The sequence below is a fragment of the Myzus persicae genome, unplaced genomic scaffold, assembly GCF_001856785.1.
Source record: "Myzus persicae strain clone G006 unplaced genomic scaffold, MPER_G0061.0, whole genome shotgun sequence".
Taxonomy (NCBI): Eukaryota; Metazoa; Arthropoda; class Insecta; order Hemiptera; family Aphididae; genus Myzus; species Myzus persicae.
In genome coordinates this window covers 1158082-1171919 of record NW_019101783.1, presented here as the reverse complement: position 1 = coordinate 1171919, position 13838 = coordinate 1158082, and the positions used below count along the sequence as shown (strand labels likewise).

Below are 13838 nucleotides of genomic sequence, written 5' to 3'. Positions count from 1 at the left end.
ATACGTAGATATAATATATGACCTGGGCGTTTCTCGGGTGTTTAGAGCTCAGAGCTCCTTTAAAGTTTAAAGTAATTCAGGGAGTGTTTTCATAGAAAAAGGTCTGCAGGGATCACGCTGCGTTGATGTAAGCCGTGTATTATTTTTCACTATAAAACCGTCTGGATAAAAAGTAGGTATCCGAATATAAGTATGTTTCTCTGTTAACAATATTATTTTAGTACAAAATATCTAACAAAATACACGATGACGTGTGTGAAATTGTGATGTTAAATAAATTAATGATAGGTTTTAAACTTAAGTACCTACAATTGTTGAGTATATATTGTATACAATGTAATATAAAATAATACAAACCATAAAATGTTACGTATTGTTAGTGTATAAATATTATAACTTATAAACGTACGGATTTTATAGTTGAAGGTTATTTTCTCGTACTATAATTATTGTATTCGAGGTAGTATTCAAATACATATTTTGAGGGTTTTTGGGTTGGCAGGTATATATATTATATACTTCTAAAAAATACGCTTTACGACACTATTTCACGTAGGCATACCTACTGCAGTGAGCTGGCACGCCCTGATACAGCGCGGGTGTGCGCACACGCCCATACCACAGTATATTAATTACACATATATAGGTACATGAGTATATTTTGTACTTGAATAGGTTACTCGGTGGCATTGTTTTTACAAATTTATTGTTCGTCTACCCGTGTGTTTACCGAACGAAGATCACCGAACACGGTGGTGAGTATGTAGTGAAATGTTGAAAAGCCTTTCGTGTTGCCATGCACTATGTTTGTACATTATTGCACATTAGACAATCATTAGGTATAGGTAATATCTTTTGTTGCACAAACAATCGGATTAACCACAGACTCGTCGTACTATTTGTTCTTATAGTAAATTATTATATTAACGTGTATACGTATAAGATAAACAGTACACGATTTCGTGGACATAATAATTATAGTAATAATTTTAATTGTATTTATTTATTCAAAAAGAATTTCCAGTAAGAGTCATCACATTTAGTACTGATTTCGTACGAAATATAAATTGATATGTATACAATCCAGTTCACAACATGCAAATATGCAGTTGGTACCTTTACTCTTTAGGTATATGTAGATCATACTTCATGGGTGATATGTACTTCATAGGCGTAGCCGATTGTTTTTTTCTAAACAACTCAACTTAGGTTTTAAAAATGTAGAGTAAATTTTCCCCCACTGGCCCACTTCCACACAAAAGTACAAAACTATAGTTTTTTAAATTTAAGCATAAAACTATTATAAAATTTGTATTACAATCCGCAATTAATCAGTAACAAAATTAAATAAATTATGTAACAGATAAAAACACAATACTACTGTACACAACGCTGTGAATTATATGAAAATTTTTAATTATTTCTTTTAAACCATACTCCTAGTATATTTATGGTTTTATATATTTTTAAACGTTATGATAAGTGATAACTAGAACCAAGGGCTTGAAACATAAATAGACTGTGGTTATGACGCTTTAGTGGGTAGTTGTTTATTTTGAGATGGTATTTTTATTATGCTCGCCATGAAATATACACTAGCAGACTTTTATAATAAATATAGTTTAAAAATCTCTGTTTTCGTTAATAATTGTATTCTTCCTTGTGAAGTATAATGAACTTTTTTATGCTTTCTTTTACAAACAATCATCCTATTCAGAAAATATGTATTTTCAATCACATTCACCTAAACGAATGTAAAGAAATAATTAAATTATTTGTTAAAAGAAAAGTAGGGAGAAAACACAAAGTAACTAAATACTAATATGGTTTTTTTTTATATCAATTATCAAATGTTGTAATTTCTATTATGACGTGGCGAAACCAATAGCGAAATCAAAGTGAGAAATCCTTAGTGTAGAAACTCATTATCTAGTGATACATTTTATTCGGCATTCACGTATATTGTAATAACATATTTTACAATAGTTATACTTAAGGAGCATAACAAAAAATATGGTTGTTTATTATAATGATCTCTCGACGCAAAGGACATTTCACATTTATGATTTGTTATATTTTTCACATACCTACTTTTAATAGCACCATGCTGAAAAAAGCAATGGCGGAATGCATTTTTTTAGACAACTTGCAACTGACGTATGTTCGAGTGTGCGTGTACTTCAAAAATAATTGGGAGGGATGGATGGCTGGTCACGTGGTGGCGGTTACTATGGTGAAATGCGTGGTGGTCGCGCTCGTAAAACAATTAAACAATCCATGGCGTCCGAGCCGTGAGATAAGAGACGTTATCACTTAAGGCTTACCAGCTGCAGCTATCAGTTTCTGTGGTGAACACTATAGAGTCGTGATTTGTCTACTCGATGGTATAATAATTATATTATATTATACATCATTCGTCGTTGTCGCCGTCTCCGTTATCATCATTCATGTCTGTATAATATCCTGGTTGTGATACATCACTGTTCGAGACAGCATAATAGTAATAACACATTATAGTATACCACGGACTTTTGCTCGTGCTTGCGTTCTATGTAGGTACGTGCCTCAATCCATATTTAAACGCCATATTATTATCATTATTATTGTGTAGTCATATCACTCGCTTTTCAGCTGCCACCGTGTGGCTGTCTCGCAGACTTGGAATCGACTGCAAGTACCCAAGCACTCATCCGACGACGGGTAGGTAGTCATTAAAATATATAAATTACATAGTAACCGCTTGCCGCGATATTATGACTTACTCCGCCGAGACCGAAACGGCTGCCGCGGCCGCGGTGAACCTGCTCCGCGACAACGTCCGGTTGGCCGGAATGACAGGGGCCGGCGTCGGTGGCCCGTGGTACTATCCGCCGACCGTGGTCGACGAGGACGGCCGGCTGTGGGGCAGCTGCGCCGACCACATGGAACGGGTGCTGGATAACCGGACGGCCGTCCGGCACTACTACCGGTCGCTACAGCCGGACGCGCCGGCGCCGCCTCTGCTGAGCAGGGCCGACCACGTGGCCGTCATCGAGACGTTCGCGGCCGACCTGCTGGCGTACTACCGGCCACTGCTGGCCGTCGTCGACCCTCTCCGTAGCGACCTGGGAGCGCAGACCGTCGTCCTGCTAGCCGAGGCCAACGTCCTGTACAACATCGTGTTAGCCATGCGGCCGTGAGCCAGACGTTCGTGCGATCGAAGTCCACCGATCGGCGAAAACGAACACCGGCAGTCTTGTGAATCATTATAATATTTTTTTTCGTCAATAAAATCTTCAAAAAACGTGACGTTGTAACCGTCTCTCTGTCGACATCGTGTTTTTGGCTTTTTGAGCAGGTTACACCCAATACAAATATATACCTATAGCCCAAATATAAAAAAATATAATAATATTAGGTATTTATTTATTTTAAATATACATTCAGAAGCACAAAGTTTTAATAATATTAGGTTCTTCAAAGTAACTTTTTAGTACATTAATACAATAATTAAAATATACTAGGTATTACATATCAGGTATAATTATAACTAATTTTAATAGTATGCAAATGAGTTAATGAAAATAATTAACTATTGGAATTACAGAATAGAAAATCGTTATAATATATAATATCAGTATAATGTATAATATTACTATATTAAATTATTCGGTGTTAACTGTTAACAACTGTCGATAAAATATAACTCATACAATAATGCATCATGTTAATATGAAGAAAATCCGTATAGGCATTATTACAATAACTAATATGTTTATGTATAAGTATACAATATAGTATGGTATATAAAATAGTTTAAATAATAGATTACAGGAGTTTTGGTCGTTTAGTTACTAAGGAGTTTTGTTGTCAACAATTAGGTACAGACTATTTGCAATTCAGCGTGTAAATAGTAATTAATTATTAATATACAGTACTTAAATAGTAAATTCTAGTTGGTAATAATTGGTAAGTGGTAACTATATGATATAGTCAATAAAACATAAAAAATATGCAGCGTTTATAACAACAAAGTTTTCTTATTGACCTAAAAATAATAAGTAATAATTCTTTACAAAATGTTGTCGAGATGTTTGTTCTTAACTACGGTTATCTAGGGTAAATAACTGTGATCTTAACACTCAAATTACAACATTTAAAAATATGATTTTAATTCCTAAAAGTTTAAATTTAATATTGTAAAAAATAATATTAATATGGCTCAATTAAAAAGAAGAATTTTTTTTTTTCATCTTTATTCCTGGTCACACATAATTGTGACTATGCAACTTTCAAATTTTCAAATTAAAATACTGAATACTAATTACAGTAAAATTGAAGCAAATTGTCTTCTCCAAAACTCGGTACGACACTACGACACACACATATAATATCCTATAAAATATATTCATCTCTCCACTTTCAGAATCTATAAAATTATATTGTTCTATGCTGTTGAGTACAAATGGTTAGACAAATACACCAGGCGTCTAATAATTGTAGAAACTAGAAAGCAATAAAATGTGCAATAAGAATGTCTATCAATAGATTAAAACCTTTGATTCATTATAAGAATGTCACGGACCTTGCAGAAAAATAAAATATATTTTGATTAGCCGGAAGATCTGACAGTGGCGGACACTTGACAAATTCGGCTTAAATGCGTAAGCGTAAAATGAAAAACCTGTCAATTACAATAATTAATAGAGGATGCCCAATAACCTAATGATATAGGTCAGCGGTTCTCCCAACCAGCGGGGGGTGGGGATTCCCTCTAGGGGGGGACTTTAGAGTCTGCTGGGGAGGGGGGGATATAGTGATGACGGAATTACTAAAATAATTATGTTATTTTATTATGTGTAAAATTGAAAACACTATTAGTTTTCAGATTATCGGGCATCGATAACAATTATATATTAGGTATAACGATAGAGTCGATAGACCGAGATGTTATTTATACTTTAAGTTAATATTTTTATTTATATATTCAATATTTTTTTCTTATACTTAATATTATTACTTCATAAGTAGATTTATAATGCATTTTTAAAATGATGAAAATAATAAAAGTAAATAATTGTATATTTTTTTTTTTTTTTTAATTGATCCTGAGCCCGGCAACTGTGGCCATTAGCTATTTGTAGGTACTGTAGGTTTTTGTATTGATGGTTTGTAGGTTTTTGGAACGGTAGGGGGAACACGTGTGTGTTTGTTTTGGCAGAATTTCGAATGGGGCACCCGTAGGTTTCTGCCATGCCCCGGGGGTGGGGGATGGCGGCACTTGCTCTCCGGTCACCGCGACTTCTCCGGAGAAAAATGCCGCCCGGTGGCCGAGGATCGAACCGCGACCGGCTGCGTCGCAGCGGAATAGTCAGACCACTCGGTCACCTCGTCCCCCTAATTGTATATTGTATAATATATAGTTTTAATAATATGTAGTATTTTGTATGTTTTATTTGTACCGCTCACAAAAAAAAAAATCGCCCTAAACCCTAATTTAGGGGGGGGGGGCGTAAAATGAAAAAGGTTGGGTATCACTGATATAGGAAGGTACTTGTTAGAATTAAATTCGCAGTCTCCTCTCCCGTCCCTGATCGTCTCACAATAATATATTATCGTTATTTGCGGGTCGACGTAAACAACAGTCCACACAATGTCATATAATATTATAGGTACATGACATGTGTACAACAGTGTTAAACAATATAATATAAAATATTATAGAGGGGTGTCACGGTTTCGTCTGCGTGGAAAAACGAAAAAACTGCCGTCTCGATGAAACGGAAACACGTGTCGGGAATATGTGTGCGCGTGTTAATTAACGCAATTAATAACATTACAAGAGGCGCCTCCTATAGTCCTATACGTACGCAATAATAATAATAATAATAATAATAATATAATATTATACACGCCAGGACTGCCGTTGCGTGGGATTTCACGGGAAATGTGCGCATATTTTGTCTCCTGGAACGCGGCGGCGGTGGTTTTAACGCCGTGTAAACGACACGTGACCACCGCGCCGCTCGCGTTCGCGTGATATAATATTATATGTGTCAGTGTGTACGTGTGTGCGTTACCGCATTACCGCAAACGCGGTTGACAAACGGCTCATGTCAACGCCGTCTGGTATCCCTCGGTGTTCGTATTATTATGTTTATACGCACATCATTACGACCGCGCACCGAAAAACGGATTTTCGGCCACGGGCCATTTCTTACGGTCCGTCAAAACTTTGACGTCCCTCGTAGATGTAGGCTGAGTCGAGTAGAGGCAGAGGGGGTGAGAGGGAGAGAACGACGAAGTTCGTATATATAATATTACAATATATGACGATGACGTGGTCCATACATATATATATACCAGCGGTACAGGAAATCGTAATTAGTACTCGTCGAGCGGTCTGACACGCGTCGTTTGAGCGCAAGTTTCCACCGAAAAATACTCCGAGACGTCTGCGGGACACTGCACTGTATGGATGCCTGGGAACCGGGAATCCGTACGTCATGATATAAGACTGCCAAAAAAACGTTTTTAAAATGTTGAAATTTTCAAAAACCCAAAATAGTTTTGTGTTTGACGAGGTCCACGGTGATTTGTATCCTGTGTACCTATATGGGACGATATCTGTGTACAGCGTCGATGTAGCAGTGGTCGAATCGCGGTGTTTGTGTCCTATGAGGGACTGCAGCGGAGCGTGCAGACTGATATTTGTTTTGAGGATATTTTAGTCTTTTATCCACAAAGTTCGAAAATTCAGAGTTTTTCTAAACTTGTTCAGTATATCAATTATCACTTATGATTTGCCGGATTATGTGGTAAACGGTGTAGTTAAAAGTAATTTCCCTTCCAACACATTTTGCGCAGTACTGACTACTGAACACCTACCTACTTTTACTGAATAACATTAAAGTGTTGTGTTTCACTACAATAAATTTAAGTCTAAATATTTAATACGTAAATGGTGAATCTGACATGATCAAAAATAACAAACCCGAATTCCGACAACGGATAGATCTTTGAACAAAATCATAAGTAATATTTTGTTATTTGATACAATAAATTTCAGTTTTGCTTCAGTTTTCTTCATATGAAATTGATAATCATTTTAATGTATTACAACTAGCTGACCCCGCAAACGTATTGTATTGCTCGTAAATGATTTTCTGAGGCACCTAACGAAAACAAAAATCAATTAGTGCATCAACTTCACCTAATATGATGTGGCTTCGATATATTACATATGTATCTAAACTTCTTAATCCGAAATAAAAAAATATAATAATATATACTTTTATTAAATAACTAAACTTGCAGAAACTTGTATAGTAATATGATATATTGACGAGATGTACCGATGATGATTTTTATTGAGCCAGCTGGTTAAATCATGACAAGTAACAATATATTAATATTACAATTAGTTACACTATGACTATAATACATATTTATAACCACTGTAATGGGTTAACCATAAATGTTGAGACGATTGGGTTACATGTAAATAAAACAAAACAAATGTCGGTCTTATAAAAAAACTAAGAACCAGCATAAAAAAAATGTTTTAAACATAACACAAGTAAAAATTAAGAAAATCTTCAAAATCTGTCTCTGTTATTTCTTTATTGTAATAGTAATATTGTTATACGGCAGTCAACAGTCAGCAGTACAACAGAGAAACCACTTGTTTTCTGTTTTTTTTCTAACCATGTTATTATTATTGTTGTTTCTTGAATTCAAATGACTCGGCCGAAGCATGGTATGCCGTATGCTCATGGTGACAGAACGGCCAGTTATCTGACAGGTTTTAAAAATGTTGTTGTGTACAACAAATAACAATATACATTTTAGCGGCATACATATAATATATTCAATTTATTAATTATAATATTCTGTATACAACCAAAACCGGTGGTCAGCTGAAATCAAAACTAATTTCAAACTTTTCATTAAACCACTAGTAGTTTGTAACGAAATTAACGTGTCGCTGGGAATATCTCACACATTATTTTAACTGTAGGTCTAATTTCGTTACAAAAATCATGGCCTTTAGAAAACTGACTAGTGCATATCAGTTCATGGTGGATATATTGAACCATATATTATAAAACAAATAAAAAATATTATGTACAATTTTAACGAGTAGGTATAGTGCACCAGTGTGCTATAAAACTAATTAAAAGAGATTTTTAGTGGTTTTTGAATTTTTTTTAGACCACGACAAATGGAAAGCTATTAGTCATATTATATATTATACATTCGAAAAAAACTTCTCTAGAATATCTGCATTCTATTCTGAGAATCGAATTAGAGCTATTGATTTTAAATTATTAATGATCATACGATTCATAGACGAACGTTTTCTGAAATCGAAATGCGATCACCAATGCACATGACGATTATTTACAAAATATAGTTATTAGCTCGGATACCTACTCAAAGACAGTCATTAACTAGTTATAGATTACATTTTTTAAAACTTTTTTTAATTAATTATAGTTAGTAAATTTTCTAATTAGTTTGATTACAGAATTTGATAAAGGATCCATTGTAATAACTTTAACTTTAACTTTTTCCTGTTTGTTTAAAAATGAAATATGCACTTACATTTTTTCGTTTTATAAACTTCATACAACACATTAATTTAGACGAATACAATTTTTTAAAAAAATTTTTACAATATTCAAAATCTAAACATAATGACCTACCTAGGACCTTGGTACTTACTTAAATTAATGTACAACTATTAATGTATAATTGTAATATAATATTTCTGTTTATGTATTAGGCGTACATATATAAACTGTAACTGAGGGTTACCGATCGGGTCATGGAGTGTCGGGGGTGCCGATATCCAAATAAGGGTTGATTGGTCGTCCACGGGTCTTCTTCGGCTCGACTTCCCGACTTGTCTCGTTCGACTCTCGACCCTTGACTCTCGACATCGACTCTAGTCCGACTGCCCGGAGTCCCGGTCGGTTATTAACACGACGCGTGCTAAACATCACATCAGCATAATATATATTGTATACATATGCCATTTGCCATGCACATTTGCCATTACTATAACATATTCAGCATATTAGCCGCGCTCAACGTAAGGATGAGTACAGTACGATGTCGATGACGACAATCGTTACAAGCGAAAAAAATTTATTTTTAAAATAAATATTATCATTGATTATTAATTATGAACATAATAGACCTGTGAATGTAACCGCTTCCTGATATATAATTATTCTGAAAAATCAATAAAAGCATAAATTAAAATGATTTAATGAAAAATATATCATATTTTTTTTTCACATATTATTGCATTGCTCATTAGATGGTTCTTAAGACTTTCAAACAGGAAGCTGCGACGGTGGTCAGATAAAATGTTTTTATACAAAGAAAAACTTCGTTCAACGTCCACATAAGTAACAGGGACGTATTTAAAATGAACCATATCTTTTAAAGTTATAGGTCTTCCGGAATACCATCTCTACTTGTTGTATTTTCACCGTCCAAAATAGCAGATATATTTTTTAAAACTTTAAGCCCATTATTTTTCATCAAAACATTTTTCAGTTTGTTTGATATTGTTTCTCCGGCTATATTAGGAGCATGGGACAATGTAGACTCAATTTGTTTTATTTTATTAATAGATTCTGATAATAAGATTCCAGAAGCCTCCAGATTTTTTATTTCTGAAGGAATAAAACTAAAATTAAATTTTATATTAATTAGATTAGCCTCTAAACTTGATTTAGACATAAGTTTTTTTGATTCTTTTATAGTAGTCGAATCATCATGATTTAATTCAAGCAAAACCCGCAAAACTTTTTTTACATAAGCAAAATTCTCACAATAGTAATTTACAGCATTTAGCCAGGTTCCCTATCGTATGATTACGGGTTCGGGTGGCAATGGAATTCCTGGAGCAAGAGTTTTAAACATTTGTGTACGATATGGTGATTTTAAAAATATTTTTTTTACGCAACTTATAAGTTTATTGACATCTTGAAAATTTGACCTTATTTCTTCCGCAACTTAACGAATTGCATGCTCCACCCAGGTAACATACACCATTTTTGAATACAGAGTTCAAATGGCTCTTCCTGCTTTCACCATATACCTATGGGGTAGCATCAGATACAAAAATGAGGACATTATAGTGTTTTATTAATTCAGGCCATAATGTATCACGGTTTTATCGAACGTTTTTGCAATGGTTGAATGATTTGTTTTTTCCAAGACATCGGAATATAACAACAATATTTTTCCTGAATTGTCTGCTTCCAGGGTACCAACAACGATATTTATTACATAACGACCTTCAACATCTGTCGTTTCATCTACACTAACCCAAATTTTTGTATCGCCTACATATTGTCTAATATTTCATATTGTATTTAAATAGCATTTTTCAACATAATTTTTACGCAATGTAGACTCGTCTGGGATTTTAAAGTTTATATTTTTTTTCTAAAAAATTTCTAAAATGTATGTTATTTAATTTTGCAAGTGGGATATTAGCTGCCAATAATGTTTCACAAAGCTCTAAATTAAATGACGATTGATCACTATTATTTGTTAAATTAGATAATAGTACTTGATTATTTTGTTTCACTTTATTCAGTTATGGTTGAATTCCACGAGCACATTTATCTCGACTGGTGTGTTGTTGAATTGTGAATTTCTTTTCGGAGGCAACTGCAACATTACAAACTTTACGAAAAAGCACCATACCGTCCTTAGAAACAATATCGGCACCAAACTCGCTCACAAACGGCTTCCTACTGTCATCTTAATTTTTGACATTTTTTACAATTAAGATCGGTAGAACCACATAGGTACGTGTCGAATTCACTACTAAAGCTACTATTGCATACTTAAATAGTTATGGGTTCGTTCGATATTTAATCTTATCGGATGAATCGGCAATTAATTATATTACTTTTTGAATATCAATGAAGTGGAGTAGGTAATTGCCTATAGGTACTAATTGGGATTACCTTTACAACACATATTAAAAAAGTTAAAATAAACAAAAATTGGTTTAAATACACAAATGGACGTAATATTACGTAAAAATCCTTAAAAATTCAATAAAAAGCATTTAACACAAAAAATGCAAAAAAAGCAAAAAAATGCAAAATAAAAATTATATATTTTAAATTGTTATATTACGAAACAAATTTAGTTTTTGGTTAGAATTGTATAAAAATTAGAGGTAAAAAATGCTAAAGTCACCAAAATCCTAGTTCTACTTATCAATTAGAAAATCAAAAGTTGTACAATCACTATAATATGTGTGATTCTGGGATCTAGGTGGTAATATTATTAAAAATAAATATTAATTAATGAATTGGTTACTGACTAAAGTTATTGTTATTTTTTTACATATTAACATTGAACGTTTAGAGTTAAATATTTTATTGTTCGTTAACTGTTAATTTTTTCTATTAACTTGCCCAACTTTAGACTTACTTATTCCCTTCGATTTCGTCAAATGACTTATACCTAAATATAGTTATATTATGCGAGTTTCTGTGCGAGTTTCATTATCGGAGCACATAAACGGTTTACTCGTAGATATTTATTATTATTATTATTAATAATTCTGTGGATATACGACCTCGTCGCTACTCACTGTATACAGAATATAATTTAACACGTAAACCGGTTAGCATGGGTGTATGATATATAAAATATGTATTACAATTTTTTGATTCAGCACACACACACACACGCACACACACACACACACACACACACACACACACACACACACACACACACACACACACACACACACACACAACTATATTGGTATATTATTAGTTATGCTTATGATATGCGCGATATACACACCACACGCTTCATTAATGGAATTTGAGTATCGCTATCATAATTTTTCTACAGAAACTAACTGCAGGCTATAATATATATATACATATATATCTTGCAAACACGTTGTATGTATATATCGGTATGATGGTATGATTACGACCAGTCAATGAGTGTTTAGTTCCTTTTTTATACCAAAAGAATACATACGAATATACGATAAAGACTTAATTACAAAGCTGTCAATTCTGTTATAAAAAACAACAAATCTCAATGGTGAAAATTTAAATTAAATTATTTATCTAAAAGAATCAAATAATCAATTGTTTATTTTATCAGCTTAGTAGGTAGATAAATACACACTTTAACTTAATTAAATTTTGATCGACATAAATCAATCAAAAAAAAATGTCAGAGGATTTATTTTACGTTTTATGTAAATTCACATTTTTTAAAAATAAATTATTCGTTGAAACCCACTCTAAAATATAATAAACGATAAATGGGTTTCATCCATTGAAGATCGATTTAAGAATCAAGATACCCATACCTATAAATAATATAATTTTCGTACATAAACCTCGGCGCGCTCCGGGAAGCATCTGAATTTAAGTGTTTTCGACTTATCGTTTTATATTTATTTCATCTTACAATGCTGCAGTAGGTAAAAATTTTAATAAATTAGTCCACATTAAAGCAAATACAATAATTTTGAATTCAAGGAATTTATTTGTCAAACCTAAACTTCTATCACTTGAAATTAACCAGACAATTATTGTACATAACTATATAAGCCTAGTGATGGGTGATCATTACATTTTTTTAACATTTTAATTTACTGTCGATCAAAAAAACAATGATTAGATAAGGACTTTTTACTAAGTTTTTATTGTCTTTGTGCTATATAGATGTCATCAAATATACTACGAGACATCGGTGACATCACTTAGAGGAAGAGCTTCCATTTTTGAACATATTGCACCACTGTCCACTTGTCGGCTGTCTACTTGAAAATTACCTTTTACGCCTATGAAAGTAATTCTGTAGTTAACTACAATTCTCACTAAAATCAGAACTTAAATAAATGCAATATTGAAGGATAAAATGGAAGAGCCTATTATAATGGTGAATCACCCTGTATACAGGTGGTACCTGTATTAGTCTAACTAAGGCGACTCTAATATGCATGTATTGGTAAATGCACACGGTAAACCATCATATTTTTATTATATGCCTATCGAAATTGAAAGCATAATACATATTTATAGGTAATATAATGATATACATAAAAGTACCTACCTATGATTTTCCTATAGATACGTACCTAATCGTTCAACTCTGTGGTGATGTGGTGTAAGTATATTATAAAATAACATCGCTGTTTAATGAAAATCATAATTAAGCTGGCGCGCTCGTTGTAGTCACTTCGACGCCGTGCCTTAATAATAGTAGGTAGTAATAACAATAATAATACTTACATCTAAGGAAATAATAGTACATTTGCGTAATTGGTTTTCGAGACTACAATAATAAAATAACAAAACTATTTAAAAATATCGTGACGTTTGTTGTTAAACATATATATATATACCTACAATATTATTATGACGAGCGGTGGCCGCTGTAGGTAAGAGTTTGGCAAAAATCGTCCGCTTGTGGAGGTGTATATTATTATTATATACAGTACTTCCCATCTTATATTTTTATATTATTCTCCACTTGACATTTCAGCCCAACAGGCAACATCTATTATTTTGATTGAAATATGGTTTGTTGTGATAGCTATAGCTTGGAGAATATATCGCAAAATAGATATACTGTGTAGGAAATATTCCACATTCAATCCGAATACATTAAAAAAATCACTCCTCATTTGAGTTTGTTGATTTTTTTGGAAAAATCAAATTGTTTTCAAATCTCAAATAGAACAGTAACTCAGTAAACTTAAGACGACCTCGTAACCGCAAAAGGAATCCATTTGTTATTTTTTAATATTTGAGAGTGATTTATGAATACTATTAGTTTTT

At 33.0% G+C, this 13838-nt stretch overlaps 1 protein-coding gene across 1 annotated transcript; it reads left to right on the top strand.

The window, feature by feature from the left end:
• The first annotated feature begins 2361 nt into the window (after positions 1–2361).
• On the top strand, positions 2362–3363 carry LOC111030401. The gene is made up of 2 exons (XM_022309868.1): positions 2362–2556; positions 2632–3363. Exon 2 carries the CDS (start codon positions 2754–2756, stop codon positions 3177–3179), a length of 426 nt encoding a protein of 141 aa, XP_022165560.1. The 5' UTR covers positions 2362–2556; positions 2632–2753; the 3' UTR covers positions 3180–3363.
• Positions 3364–13838: the final 10475 nt, after the last annotated feature.